This window comes from Salvelinus alpinus, chromosome 16 (assembly GCF_045679555.1).
Source record: "Salvelinus alpinus chromosome 16, SLU_Salpinus.1, whole genome shotgun sequence".
Taxonomy (NCBI): domain Eukaryota; kingdom Metazoa; phylum Chordata; class Actinopteri; order Salmoniformes; family Salmonidae; genus Salvelinus; species Salvelinus alpinus.
This window is the reverse complement of record NC_092101.1, coordinates 32,766,281-32,781,290: the sequence shown is the minus strand read 5'-3', so window position 1 is coordinate 32,781,290 and position 15,010 is coordinate 32,766,281. Positions and strand designations below refer to the sequence as shown.

The following is a 15,010-nucleotide window of genomic DNA, read 5'->3' as shown; positions in this document are numbered from 1 at the left end:
TGGGAAATAAAGATAGATATGGTTTTAGAAAGGTTGTGGTAATATTTCATTCAACACAGAAATGTGTATGCAGCTTAACTTAACCTGTCCCGCAGCTCAATTTACCTCATACCCGGGGTAATTTGTGCCAGGAGACCACTTTCTTTGGACAAGCTATGTTTTCAAAACTGTAATATTTGCATGACTTCTGATGATTTCTAGGGATATACAAAATCCTGAAATATATGTAGATATCTTTGTTAGAAAGAATACTATGTTTGCTTTGATGGAGTGATGCTGAATCTAGAAAATGGCTCAATTTACCCCACTCTCCCCTACTTGATTTGATTTGGGTGGGTAAAAATGTTTTGCAGTTCAAATGTACAACGCCCATTGGATAACAGATTAAATAATTATACGACACTTTGGGCCTTATTACACTATTTCATTGGTAGCCTATGCCAATTTGACAAGGTTCAATGTTGAGCTTAGTTTGAATTAGCGCTCAGTCAGTGATGCTCTAAACCCCCCCCCCCCCCCCCCCTCAAATGTCTGAAATAACGTTCAGGAAGTCAATCATTCTGCTGCTTTAAAGAGGCCAACTTTCAGAGCTGCATGTCTTGCAATGCGCCTTTCAATGGGACAACAACGCATAAGATCCTTCAGCGGCACTGGACCCGGGTTGTTGTGACAAGTCTGAGGAGCTTTCATTACGCTTGAACTCCGGTAGGCTATGTCTTGAACCTGCTCCACGACTGTCAAACTCTTAATTTTTCTAAGTCAATTGCATGGCTATAGTATACCGCGTTAAGAGGACGCACACGGGCATAATATTAAATTGATAGGCTAACAACATAAAACATGTACAGCTCTTTATTGATAAGAACATGTGTGAGACTTTTTATCTAAACACGTGGATGAATTGCGCAATGCAGCATAGATGCTCAACATTTTTCATTTTCGTGGACAAAAAAGTGGTTTAATTTAATTTAATAGAATAACTTAAACATAGCTGTACATTTCTGACTCAGTGGAGAGGCGACCTTTAGAATTATGTTGTGTGTCAGAAACCTTTATGAGCTAAAAGGCTGTAGGTTTATATAAAGGCATATACAACCACGAGTTATATGCGTAGGCTCAGGCTGCTTTTTCATATTTGTTGAACTGTGCGTTGGGATCCAGCGCGCATTTTCAAATGAGAGGAGAGGATAACGAAGTTTGACACAGGCTTTCAACAGAGGCTGAGGCTATTATGTTCATTACATGCAGCCAATGCCATTGATTCAATCCTTCAAAACCGTGATACATTTCAATAAGCAAAAACTTGTTTGGAAAACCATTCTTATTTTTTTTAAACAAAGTTAGTCTATAAATGATAAATATTTCAGCAATGGTTGTTGATTGTACTTTAAAAAAATGTATATACCTAATGCACATAAAACAGCTAATAGCCATCTGGAAAAAGACACGAAGGACCTGTTGTTTAATAAGCTATGCATAAAGGGAGAACAAATCAATCAGATGACTGGTTATTTAGTTGGAATCTATAGGCCTGCTGAATTTTGATAAACGGCCTCATAATGTATGATTATTATTATGAGATAGGCTAATGCATTGATGGTGCCAAAGGCATTCTTATCAGATTTATTGTATAGCCTATCAAATTTAATAACCTAAATTATTTGATTCTTTGAGTGCTATTTTGTTAAATGATAGGCCTATAATTAATTGCATTAAAAGTGTTTCCATTCAAATAGGCTAGAAATGAACTTCTACCTAAATGATTTGCTTGGATTATGTTATTAAAGCATTTCAAATTACGATCCAGTGGTTTGATTAGTTGAATATATTTTCTAGGCTTCTATATGAAATAAAGTCACATCAGTCATATCATTGCACCAGAAATTGGGCAATGGTTAGGACTACCTCGCGTCAGTGTGTCTTGTATCGGTAGCCATGGTAGCCATGGCGTTTTCTTTGGAGATTGTGTTGCGGTAGCGTGTCATATCTCCTCCAACCCAATGCGAGTTCCGGATGCAGCGGCGATGTTTCTAATCGATAGAGGGCATATGGCGCTTTGATTTCCTGCAAGTCACTTGTGGTTTTTGGCCTGCCAGAATACTTCTGCGTTTAAAAAATAATAGAAATAAGATGACAGAAAATAACTAAAAAAGAATGCTACGTCATGAGTCTAAAACAAAATGATTTATTATAAAATGTTTTAAATCTCTTCCTGTCACCAACGTATTGTCTCCGCAAAGGTCATAAACGAATAGGCCTACATTTATATTTAAATATGAATTCGTACCAACATTGCTATTATTTAGTTTGATTGGCCAAGTTTGAACTTCCATAACTAACTCATTTAGTTACATTGTGGTATACTCCAAATAATTTCAAAGAATAGGCTTATAGGTGTTTTGAGTTAATAATTTCACCTGTCGAATATGAATATTGTAGCAAGATAATGCAGTATACCTATAATGTAAGGACATCGAATTTATGTCTATCACAGATTCTGAATGTCTGGCACGCGCCATCAGCTGGTTGAAACGTTCTAAATGTGACTGATACTGATATTCTCCGCCCCACTGGCAGTCTGGAGTGCTAGGCGAGCTGAATGCGCTCGTTGCATGGCCTGTTGTTCTGTGCGTAATTGGTCCAGAACAGGTAATCAGCGGCCTTACTATGCGCACAGGGAACAGAGGTAGCACTGTTTACTCACTGAGCATATTATAGTACTGCAGGAAATACGAAACTCCCGTGGCCCCTCAGGCAGGCGTGTGGACAGCGACTGTCTGCCGTTATCAAATATAGCCTTATGTATATATGAAGAGACACCGACCAAATTGATGGATACAAATACATTTGTGAAGGACGCAAGACAATTCCAGACTGATGCAGTATTATCATGCATTCGTCTTTTTACAACATTTGTTCATTTTGAGAAATGCTATGTAAGCCAGTGAGGGGCTATTCAACGTGTGACTATTTGGGCACAACCACGTCCATACTTCGCCTACTATTCTCTAATTCGCATTTTCATTCGTGCTCAATCGATGACGGAAATATGTGGATACTGTACCATTATCAAGCATGTAGATAACACGTCTCATGAGTCATGTTGTTAAATGTTGATTAGAGACACACGTAGCACACTCCGGCCCACAGCAACCCTGACTGACTGGCACCCAGGTGCTGTTGGTCTCCGTGTTTCCTCTCTCCTCTGTCTGTCCTGTCCTGCAGCTAGGTATAGGGAGGGATTAAGTAACACATAAAGCAGTGTATCACTTATCCTGATTGCCATGGGTTTTAATTCCCCGTGGAGAGATACAGGCTGATCCGTGAGAGGGAGCTGTCTGGAGAGCTGTTTGTTCTGGAGACGGACCAATCATAGGCTCCAGGGGCGGCAATGAACTGGGGAGGAGTTTCCTCTAGCCTAGGCACCTGTCCCCGCCCACAACACCTGGCAGACGTGAGAGGGCGTGTGCGCGTGCTCCATCCTCAGCCAGAAATCTCTTATAGTTGACCACACATTGTCAACCAATAGTCTTCAAATCTTTTCAGGGATAAGACAGCAACACCGCATCCCAGGAACAGAGGTGCAGATTGCTATTGGATCTGGATGGCCAGTGATTTTGGATATTAGCAAAGACCGAACAAGGAGAGTGAAAATGCCTCGGTCCTTCTTGGTGAAGAGTAAGAAGGCGCACAGCTACCACAAACCTCGCTCCTTAGAAGATGACTACAGTAGACTGGATACTGTCTTAGCTCATATATGTGCAGGTATGTGGATGTTATTTCCATGTTAATGTCTGGATGTTGTGTGAGGTACACCATTTATACATGCAAATTATTTCAATCGAAATGGAACAAACTCATTTGTTTTTCTGTAGCCTAATTATATTGTTATAAATATCCACTTTTATTTGTCTAGTTTTACAGATTGCTATATTGTGAGGCACGGCTTTATTCAAAAGAAGCAGTAATATATTAGAAATACAAGCCTATGATTTATAATGAAAACCTAGCTGTTAATTCAAAGGAATATATAGCCCATAAGGGCTTATCCTGTATCCAAATCTTACATGTTTACATTATTTCGATAGCTACACTGACCTCAGTGGAATGATTTTGCTCGTATAGTTATTATTCATAACGTTTAATTGTACTGACACATATAGGCTATTACTAAAGTTATTTATATTGTTTCTTCTTCTTACAATAATTATTACATTATTAGGATATCATTAGCAAAGTTGTATTTTTGTCGTTGTTATAGGCTAAGGCTATTGTAATAGGCTACTCACGTTGTCCTCGTTGGAATTAAAACAGAGAATAGTAAGATTCTAGAGGACTCGGATGCGTTGACAGGAGGCGATGCCATCCGCGGGTTCTCCCCAGACTCTCACCTAGTGGACACGGCTGACTTCTCCTCCAAGTCCACACTCAGCTGTGGGGACAGTGTGTGCAGTCCAGCTTCAGTTTATGAAGACTTCTGGCGGCCTCCATCGCCTTCAGCATCACCAGGTAGAGATCTAGTCTGTGGTGCATTAAAATGTAGCTATCCCAATGTGGGAGATTGTAGCAGAGTCAATGATAAATTATGCACTGCGATTACAATTTCACAATTTGATGATGGGACATCCTCATTGCTTGTAGGCCTATATCGATCTTAAGCTATTAATTAAATCACAATAGGCCTACACGAATGAATTATATTTATTTTTGCAACTCAATAGTAGATTCAGAGAAATCCCTGTCCCCGGTGGACGAGACACAACCCTTCCCCGTTGTTCCCTTCCGGCCCTATGCGTGGAAAAGTTACTCTGGTTCGGACATCCGTCACCTGGTCCAGCAGAGTCTCCATCACCAGCACCACCACCCCATGGACTTGAAGAGAAGCCCGGCGATAGGGTACTACAGCGACCGGGCCATCGAACCAACCCTCTTTAACAGAAGTCCGGTAGCAAAAAAGGACAGTGATTACCGGTCCGCTGCCGGTCTGTTCGAGAGAGCCGTCGCCCCCGGGGTTGGGTTGTACTCTGAAGGGAACCTGCACGGGAAAAGACCAGAAATCAAGGCTGAGTCTGACTTACCCTGCTCACGGTTCATTCTGAATGGTACCTACAAGTGCATCAAATGCAGTAAGGTAAGATAATGTATGCAAATGTAAATATTTAAGCATTTTATGTTAGCAATGATTTGCTTGAAGTTGTATGGTTATGGACACAATTGTCCCTCCCTTTATTGACCTTGTACCACCATCATTCCCCTCACGAATTTCAAACAACTTCCCTCTGCAGGCGTTTTCGACTCCCCATGGGTTGGAGGTTCACGTTCGCAGATCACACAGTGGCACGAGGCCCTACGCTTGTGATATCTGTGGCAAAACCTTCGGACATGCTGTCAGCCTCGAGCAACATAAAGCTGTGCACTCTCAGGTGACTATTCTAGAATCTAGACCATTCTAGTTTTTGACATTGATTATTCAAAGGCAACAAGCAAAATAGGCTACTTTACTGTTTTGACGAGCTAATCAATATCATATTTAGACTTATATTTGCCTGTATACTTCCACAGGAAAGAAGCTTTGATTGCAAAATATGCGGTAAAAGCTTCAAAAGGTCGTCGACTCTCTCCACGCATCTCCTCATCCACTCTGATACACGGCCTTACCCATGCCAGTATTGCGGGAAGAGGTTCCACCAGAAATCAGACATGAAGAAACATACATTCATCCACACAGGCAAGTAGGCGTCAGAAATGGTAGTGTATTAGTAGACCTCGCTACAACACTAAATATGTTAATTGCATACACGGCCACCCAATGCATAATGGTGAGGTCATGCGTAATTGACATGCATTTTTCTGAAGACCTGATACAATAAAATAAAACAGCATGCTTGCTTATATGGTTTGGCTACTGAAGGTAACACGATGGTTAATGTATACATGTTTGTTCTGCAGGTGAGAAGCCGCACAAATGCCAAGTGTGTGGGAAAGCGTTCAGCCAGAGCTCCAACCTCATAACGCACAGCCGGAAACACACGGGCTTCAAACCATTCGGATGCGACCTCTGCAGCAAGGGATTCCAGAGAAAAGTCGACTTAAGAAGACACAAAGAGTCACAACATGGACTAAAACCCTCAAACTAAAATAAAATAAAAGAATGGACACCAAACACTATAAAACAAAACACTTGTTTTTGGAAACCAGACATAAGCTACTGTAGCTATCCATTCCTCAAACATTTCAGACTGTGATTTACTGGTGGTGAGTTATTTACATTTAAGTCATTTAGCAGACGCTCTTATCCAGAGCGACTTACAAATTGGTGCATTCACCTTATGATATCCAGTGGAACAACCACTTTACAATAGTGCATCTAACTCATTTAAGGGGGAGGGGGGGGTTAGGAGGATTACTTTATCCTATCCTAGGTATTCCTTAAAGAGGTGGGGTTTCAGGTGTCTCCGGAAGGTGGTGATTGACTCCGCTGACCTGGCGTCGTGAGGGAGTTTGTTCCACCATTGGGGTGCCAGAGCAGCGAACAGTTTTGACTGGGCTGAGCGGGAACTGTACTTCCTCAGAGGTAGGGAGGCGAGCAGGCCAGAGGTGGATGAACGCAGTGCCCTTGTTTGGGTGTAGGGCCTGATCAGAGCCTGAAGGTACGGAGGTGCCGTTCCCCTCACAGCTCCGTAGGCAAGCACCATGGTCTTGTAGCGGATGCGAGCTTCAACTGGAAGCCAGTGGAGAGAGCGGAGGAGCGGGGTGACGTGAGAGAACTTGGGAAGGTTGAACACCAGACGGGCTGCGGCGTTCTGGATGAGTTGTAGGGGTTTAATGGCACAGGCAGGGAGCCCAGCCAACAGCGAGTTGCAGTAATCCAGACGGGAGATGACAAGTGCCTGGATTAGGACCTGCGCCGCTTCCTGTGTGAGGCAGGGTCGTGCTCTGCGAATGTTGTAGAGCATGAACCTACAGGAACGGGTCACCGCCTTGATGTGAGTTGAGAACGACAGGGTGTTGTCCAGGATCACGCCAAGGTTCTTAGCGCTCTGGGAGGAGGACACAATGGAGTTGTCAACCGTGATGGCGAGATCATGGAACGGGCAGTCCTTCCCCGGGAGGAAGAGCAGCTCCGTCTTGCCGAGGTTCAGCTTGAGGTGGTGATCCGTCATCCACACTGATATGTCTGCCAGACATGCAGAGATGCGATTCGCCACCTGGTTATCAGAGGGGGGAGAGTTATAAAAGTTATAGAGGCTTTTGTGCAGTGTAGGTTAAGACAAAACCGGGTTGAACTAGGGAGGGACACTATCTGAACACAAAATATTTCTACAAAATAACCAGATAGGTAATAACCCCAAAGAAAGCGCGTTAACAAAAACAACAGACGACCAATTTCCAACGGACAATTGGGAAAATAGACCTTGTCTAAAGAATGACAGACACTTTGTTTTTAGTTGGACGCCATGGATGCTGGCACAACAGTCACTACAATAAGGCTATGTGATTTAATAAACAATGGTTGTGTATTTATTTTAAAAAACAATGTTATTTTCATTTTTTTCTTCTTAGAATTCAAATAGCACATTTGTATTTTATATTAAGAATATCAACTCTACGGTATATCCAGGTGTCATTTACTATAATGTCAAACCTTATTTATTAATCAGATTATCGTTTAAATAAAATATGAAAACTGTAATCCAACAGATTTCGAGAGGTTTTTGTTCATTTTTCTTTCGTTTCTATGTAGCCTACTGCATTATGTTTCAAGCTGCAAAATCCTGCATAGGCCTATCTGAATTCTTTGAAGGACTACCAACGCAAATATTCAGAATTTATTTTTTATTCTAACTCAGATTATCTGGATTCGTTGTAGTAGGCTAGTCTAGACTATTGGTCCAACTAACATTGTTAAATTTTATAGACAGAATTATCCCCCTTGAAATGCGTCTTGGAGGGGGACCTGTGATAATGTTAATTTGAGGCAATTCATTTTCGTTGAATTTAATAGTTTACATTTATTGAAATTAACTTTACATTTCTATCGCTGAATCTGTAACGCTTCGGCGTTACAAATTGAATATATCCCTAATAATAATAATAGTAATAAAGGATTAAAGTTCATTTAAATCATGCTGTAAAGATGATCCTCCGCGATGCGGATGGAATAGAGCCCTTATACTATATTTTCACTGTGTGGATAGTGATTGTCCTCGTGGTTAACCTTCAGTGATTTTCCATAGAAAACATGTCTCTCCTGTATTCATTGAGGGGTATAATATTAACCGAAAAACTTGGCTGAGCACAAATTGATATGAAGTCTCTTAAAACATACAGGAAAAAGCCCCTACAGCGGCTTGGTGTATTCTCCACTCCATGTAATAGGTCTGTCTATAAAGTGCTTTCTTGCCGTTGGCTATTTTACTGGAAATCTGAGAGGTGACCACAAATTAAGTCGAGTATCACAGGGGAGGTCTTCAAGTGCCTTCCAACTGGTAGGTTTATGTTCCCCCATTATTCATTAATCAAACCAGGTTGCGTTTTCTTCTCGTTTTTATCTGAACCACCCAGAAGGGCAGTTTTCTAAAGCCATAGAGTTGATTGCTTAATCATCTATCTATCAAATAATTTCGCTTAGAATGAAGAAGTAGATGCTTCAAATATTCGGCTAACTTATATCGAATTTTAAAATGACATCCACGAGTAAATTTAGCTTTTTGTCATGGTGAAATAAATAAAATAGAATTTTATGTGGAAAAATACATAGGGAATAGAAACTCAATTCCACCAAGACTACAGGATGCTGCTGCGTTTCATCAGACTAAAGCTCCTATAAACATTTGGTTTGTTTTTACCAAGGCAGTAAGGAGTTATTTGTTTAGACCTCAAACGTTGCCTGAGCATATTACACGTTAACCAAATGGTATGTAACTTTGGCCACTCTGTATAAAGCTCAAGTTGGAAACAGGACCGGACAGGATTGATTTACGCAGGTGGAACTAAAGACCCATCAAAAAGCGTCACATAGCATGGCTGGAGGGCATCTACTGTACACCACCTCTGCCCGAAACACAGCTTGTAAGCGCAAGATCAGGAAGGGGGAACACAGGTGTATGTGTGGGCTACTGTTATCCCTTCCATTGAGAACAATACTCATTAATTTATTCAACATTTGTAATTAGCAATTTGCTAACATAGAAATAGGCCAGCTATAAAATGAGAGAATGAACAGCAACAAGAAACTAAACAACTATACACGTTTCCCAGTTATATAAAATAGAAAGTTAATCATAATCATGAACTTTATAAAGAAACCGTCAATGCATATTTACATTCCTTTATAGCTAATATTCCTATAGGCCTGACATACTGTATATATACTCTACATTTCAAAAGTTTGGGGGCACTTGGAAATGTCCTTGTTTTTTTTTAAATGACATTTTTTGACCATTAAAATAACATAAAATTGATCAGAAATACAGTGTAGACATTGTTAATGCTGTAAATGACTATTGTAGCTGGAAACTGCAGATCTTTAATGGAATATGTACATAGGCGTACAATAGCCCATTATCAGCAACCATCACTCCTGTTTTCCAATGGCACGTTGTGTTAGCTAATCCAAGTCTATCCCGGAGTCGACTCTTCACTGTTGACGTTGAGACTGGTGTTTAATGAAGCTGCCAGTTGAGGACTTGTGAGGTGTCTGTTTCTCAAACTAGACAGTCTAATGTACTTGTCCTCTTGCTCAGTTGCTCACCTGGGCCTTCCACTCCTCTTTCTATTCTGGTTAGGGCCAGTTTGTGCTGTTCTGTGAATGGAGTAGTACACAGCGTTGTACGAGATCTTCAGTTTCTTGGCAATTTCCTGCATGGAATAGCCTTCATTTCTCAGAACAAGAATAGATTGACGAGTTTCAAAAGAAAGTTCTTTGTTTCTGGTCATTTTAAGCCTGTAAACGAACCCACAAATGCTGATGCTCCAGATACTCAACTAGTCTAAAGAAGGACAGTTTTATTGGTTCTTTAATCAGGATGACAGTTTTCAGCTGTGCTAACATAATTGCAAAAGGGTTTTCTAATGATCAATCAGCCTTTTAAAATGATAAACTTGGATTAGCTAACACAACGTGCCATTGGAAAACAGGAGTGATGGTTACATTTACATTTACATTTAAGTCATTTAGCAGACGCTCTTATCCAGAGCGACTTACAAATTGGTGCATTCACCTTATGATATCCAGTGGAACAACCACTTTACAATATTCACTTTACACACTTTACACTTTACACACTTTACACTTTACAATATCCACATATAATATATCCCATAATATCCCTACCGGCCAAACCCTCCCTAACCCGGACGACGCTAAGCCAATTGTGCGTCGCCCCACGGACCTCCCGGTCGCGGCCGGCTGCGGCAGAGCCTGGGCGTGAACCCAGAGACTCTGGTGGCGCAGCTAGTACTGCGATGCAGTGCTCTAGACCACTGCGCCACCCGGGAGGTTCTCAAAATCTCGGCTGCTGAAAATCTTCCATTTCCAGCTACAATTGTCATTTACAACATTAGCAATGTCTACACTGTATTTCCGATCAATTTGATGTTATTTTAATGGACAAAAAACGTGCTTATCTTTCAAAAACAAGGACATTTCTAAGTGACCCCAAACTTTTGAACGGTAGTGTATATTAGTCAATTAGACAAAATGCCATATATTGGGAAGGCCTATAGCCTACATCAACGTCATCATTTCATCTCGATACAGAACTTAATCAGGAAGTGCTTATTCCTTTACATTGATTGAAATCACTGACTCACAAGGATTTTACACGCCTCACTTCAATCAAGTCTTACGACGTTCAGGCCTGCAAAAATACTGAATATTTTAAACCCCCTGAAGAACAGACTGAGGAGTACAGGAAAATGTCTGCTTATTTAACAAACGAGGGAGAAAGCCAAAGGGAAGCAGTGCCGACCTGTCATTCAGGGCAGAGCCCCACCTGTTTTGAGCCCTACATTTTCAGCAAAATGAATAAATAAAAAATAATAATGCATATTTTTTTTTGGGGGGGGGGGGTGGTGGGCTTGCCTGTTTTGCATGTTATTTTGGCATTAATACGTGTCACATATCAGTTTGCAAACAATGTAAAAAATAATCTATATCATTGAGTTAATAAAGCCACATACAAACAGGATCTCTTTTTTTGAGTAAGGCAACTACAAAATGCAGGTGTTTCAGCCTAGCTCAATGCTTTCTGTGGTGGTGGGGCAAGCCAGCAGAAATTACGGAGCGTTGCGACGTGATTGGCTCAGTGTTCTGTCACCCATGTGGACTTTGAAAATTGTCACTTAAGAGGAGACCTTGAATTTTTTTGCCCTTCGGCTGCTGCCATAGAAGTGCCCATCCAAGAAGGCTCAAGGTCATTGGCCAGAGATAAAATGAAATCAAATCACGGTAGTTTTGATTGGACTGATGTCAATATCATACTTTCACAATTTTAGCTAGCAGTTATCATCATGAATCAAGTCAACAATCTACTGGCAAATCCTTTTTAATCCTTGTCATATGAAGAGAAATTATAGATAAAACGTATCGGTGCTCATCGGCCATTAGACATAAACATTACACAACAAGTAGGAAATCGCAAATTCAACGAGTGGTTTGGAAGGAATCAGTGACTGTGGCTGTGTGGTCCCAAATCTGGGATTAAAAGGCTCTTTTCCAAGTTTAAAATTATAAACATTCAACATTGGCCATTCTGTCAATGAAGCATGACTTGTGCCGTGCTCAAAACAACTGTTAACTCGGAGGACTGCCGCCCCACCTTCCTGTTCAAGTGAGCACAGAATGAACAATGTGAGTCCAAAAATCTATTGTACGCTGCTTCATAAATGATGTAATATGCCAGAGAGATATGTATACTGTAGCTAAGAAAGTAATACTAAGTGTATGTTGTGTAGTAAGATGTTAGTAGCCCATGTGCCTCACCCTAATAATTTGGTCTATTTACCCCTCTTAATTTTGTCTACTGTTTTGACTGTTCTACTGTGGCCTATAACCTATTTTAGAGAAATGTAATCATCAAATATGGTAAGATCTTTCATTGTCTACTTATATGCCCCCTTTATTTATCCTACGGTTCTGATTTGGTGTACACTGTAAGACCGGCCAATGTTCTGAATTATGTCGCTGTACATTTCAAAAGTGCTAAACAAATAGTTATATTGACTATCCTAGCTCGCTCATTAAAGTCTTAATTGAAATTATGGATTGCCTCTTATCCGCTTGTCGTCCCCTTATGCCATAGTTTGTACATCTCAATTGTCATTAGACAATTTGTTTAAGCAAGTCAGCCATATCAGCTCAGTTTTTTTAAAAGGCAGTAAATGAGGCTGAATTAACTGTTTTGCTGCCAAACAAGGCTCAGCTGGTAGCCAGGTGTAGCAGTGATAAGATGTTGGGACTGCTGTTGGGACAGCTTTATGTAGGCCCTAACAGTTTGTGGGCACCGTTTGTCACCGTTATAGTACAATGAATGTATTGTTTAGTGTTGTGTTGTGTAGTGGCTTTGCTGGCATGCATTTCACTTGTATTTTTTTGCGCCACCAAGATTTCCATGCTAAAATTGCCACTGAAGGGAAGCATAACCATTGCTTTTGGCCAGCCGTTCTTCCAGGTAGAGTTTACTTGTGAAAGAATGATGATTAACCTGTGAGTATTTGTTCATGACTTTCCTCTTTTAAATCCATGGAAAAAGACCAGCACTAATCACGACAGCTACTGCATGTAATAAGTATTCCCTAGTTTCCTATATCAATAATAATAATTCCGATTTGTCTATGTTTTATAAATGGCCAATAGAGAAGTGACCAACTGTGGACCTGCATTGAGGGAAATATCATTCAAGTGTGAACTTATTACATATGAAAGTCATAGTAAAACAAAGCAAAGAAATACAAAGTAAACTGTCAAGACTGATCCTACTCTACAAAGATGATTCTATCATCATCTGCCAAGTGACAGGATCCCTCTCCACCAGGGTGACCTTCTGATGTCTCACTCTGACTGCTCTGATTGAGACACTATATCTGGTCTGAGCTGTGTCTGGCTCTGGGGACTTCTGGCAGAATGAACAGTAGTAAGCAGCTAACTAGCACTCTATAAATACATGCCTTTAACACTCAGAGGCAGCCTGAAGCTACCAGGCTATGAAATGCTCCCATCCCACTATCATGCAGCTAGCTATACAGTATAACCCAGCCCATGCCCTATAGCCCCTAAAGCCAAATGGATTCCTAAGGCATTAGTTAGTGACTCAGTTTACCCAAGTCAAAGGACCTTACTGTCAGCCAGGTCAAGAGGAAAGTTTCATGGGTTGACTTTAGGTGAAAGTCAAAATGGCCAAGAACTTGATTGAATTTGCTAAGCACTCAATCCTGTGATGAATATGCAAGTCACACAATATCCTAAATACAACGTCACATTTCTTTGGGAGACAGAAATGAATTGCAGTTTCGCTCCTCATAGCGCTGGTAGAGTTCAAAATGCTGTGAGATATGTTTGCATCAGCAGAAAGCATTGATAATAACTGAGTACAGTAAAGGATGTATTACTATGAGAAGGGAGAGCAGTCCTTCATCTTTTAGGCTGACTGACTAACTGATTGGCTGACTGGCTGGCTGGCTGGCTGGCTGACTGGCTGGCTGGGTCTAAAAACTACTCAGTTGCTTCAGTCCTGTGTGGTTCATTCTGAAAGTAGACCGAGGAGGCTTTTCAAGCAAAGCCTTCAAGTGAGCCCTTAGTCTACCCAGATTTTCCTTCCAGGCCTCTGGCTGATGCCTGGGCTAGAGTTTTAAAGCATTACCCCACTGCATATCAAATATGAATAGAATAAGTCCTGAAATTGTCTGATTGATTCGAGTGGGGAAAAAATCAGAGCACATTCTGTGGATCAAATCTAGGCCTGCTCTGAAGTTGTGTGTGTCTCTCTCTCTCTCTCTCTCTCTCTCTCTCTCTCTCTCTCTCTCTCTCTCTCTCTCTCTCTCTCTCTCTCTCTCTCTCTCTCACGCACACGCACACGCACTTTCAATAGACAGCTGAGATTAATTAATTTAGTCTCTCTTGACAAATAAAACATTGTTGTTCAATTAGAGAGTAGAGTGCGGTGGTTTTGGTGGTTTGGGGCAGTTTTATTATTGATGTCAGATAACAAATGAAATATAAAAAAGAGACATTTTAAGTCATGCTTTGGTTTTTGATGAGAATCTTTGCATCTCTTATAGTTGGAGGATGAAACAGCCTCCATAACAGCTCAGTTTTGGGTTAAAACACTGTTCCTTCCAGGATCTGTTTCACCCTTATCCATGTACAGTGAGGTCCGAAATGATTGACAACCTTGATAAAGACGAGCAAAAATAATTCAAATACTGAGCTACATTGTACGCACACAAAAAACATACAGTAAAAACATAATTTCCCATTTTTTTTGGAGCATACAATAAAAGGCCACTTTAAAATGTGCAGTTTTGTCACACAACACAATGCTACAGACGTCTCAACGTCGTTTTAGAGAATTTGGCAGTAAGTCCGGGCCTATCTCCCCAGTGGATAGGCCTTGCTGACAAGTGGGTGGGCTTATGCTCTCCCAGCCCCACCCATGGCTGCACCCCTGCCCAGTCATGTGAAGTCCATAGATCAGGGCCTAATTAATTTATTTCAATTGACCGATTTCCTTATAAGAACTGTAACTCAGTACAATCTTTGAAATTGTTGCATGTTGAGTTTATTTTTTTGTTTAGTATATAAATCACCAACAGTCATCAGAGCCTGTTTACATTAGAGATGATCACACCCAACCCTCTGGCCACATCTGGAATCAACAGCCTCTGCTGAATGGAAAATAGCTCCAATAATCAAATAGTAAATGTGTCATGTAGAAGGGGGGAAGACAAAGGGAGAGAAAAATTGTGATAATTCTAGGGCTATTTCAATGTTAATGTGTATAATCATGAT

At 40.8% G+C, this 15,010-nt stretch overlaps 1 protein-coding gene across 3 annotated transcripts; it reads left to right on the top strand.

Moving 5' to 3' along the window:
• Positions 1 to 593: 593 nt before the first annotated feature.
• Positions 594 to 7,698, top strand: LOC139541371 (zinc finger protein Gfi-1-like). Of its 3 annotated transcripts, none has more exons than XM_071345962.1 (7): positions 594 to 705; positions 3,547 to 3,765; positions 4,354 to 4,509; positions 4,722 to 5,131; positions 5,286 to 5,423; positions 5,563 to 5,728; positions 5,950 to 7,698. In XM_071345962.1, exons 2-7 carry the CDS (start codon positions 3,654 to 3,656, stop codon positions 6,135 to 6,137), a joined length of 1,170 nt encoding a protein of 389 aa, XP_071202063.1. In that variant the 5' UTR covers positions 594 to 705; positions 3,547 to 3,653; the 3' UTR covers positions 6,138 to 7,698. The 3 variants fall into 3 exon arrangements, with proteins under 3 accessions (XP_071202063.1, XP_071202059.1, XP_071202060.1); XM_071345958.1 differs by having other exon boundaries at positions 4,315 to 4,509; XM_071345959.1 differs by lacking the exon at positions 594 to 705 and having other exon boundaries at positions 3,149 to 3,765; positions 4,315 to 4,509.
• Positions 7,699 to 15,010: the final 7,312 nt, after the last annotated feature.

Excerpts from the sequence above, each read along its gene's own strand:
- LOC139541371 (XM_071345958.1), top strand. The coding sequence starts at position 3,654 with ATGCCTCGGTCCTTCTTGGTGAAGAGTAAGAAGGCGCACAGCTACCAC. Across the intron at positions 3,766-4,314 it reads CTTAGCTCATATATGTGCAG|AGAATAGTAAGATTCTAGAG; the intron begins GTATGTGGATGT and ends GAATTAAAACAG. Across the intron at positions 5,132-5,285 it reads AGTGCATCAAATGCAGTAAG|GCGTTTTCGACTCCCCATGG; the intron begins GTAAGATAATGT and ends TTCCCTCTGCAG.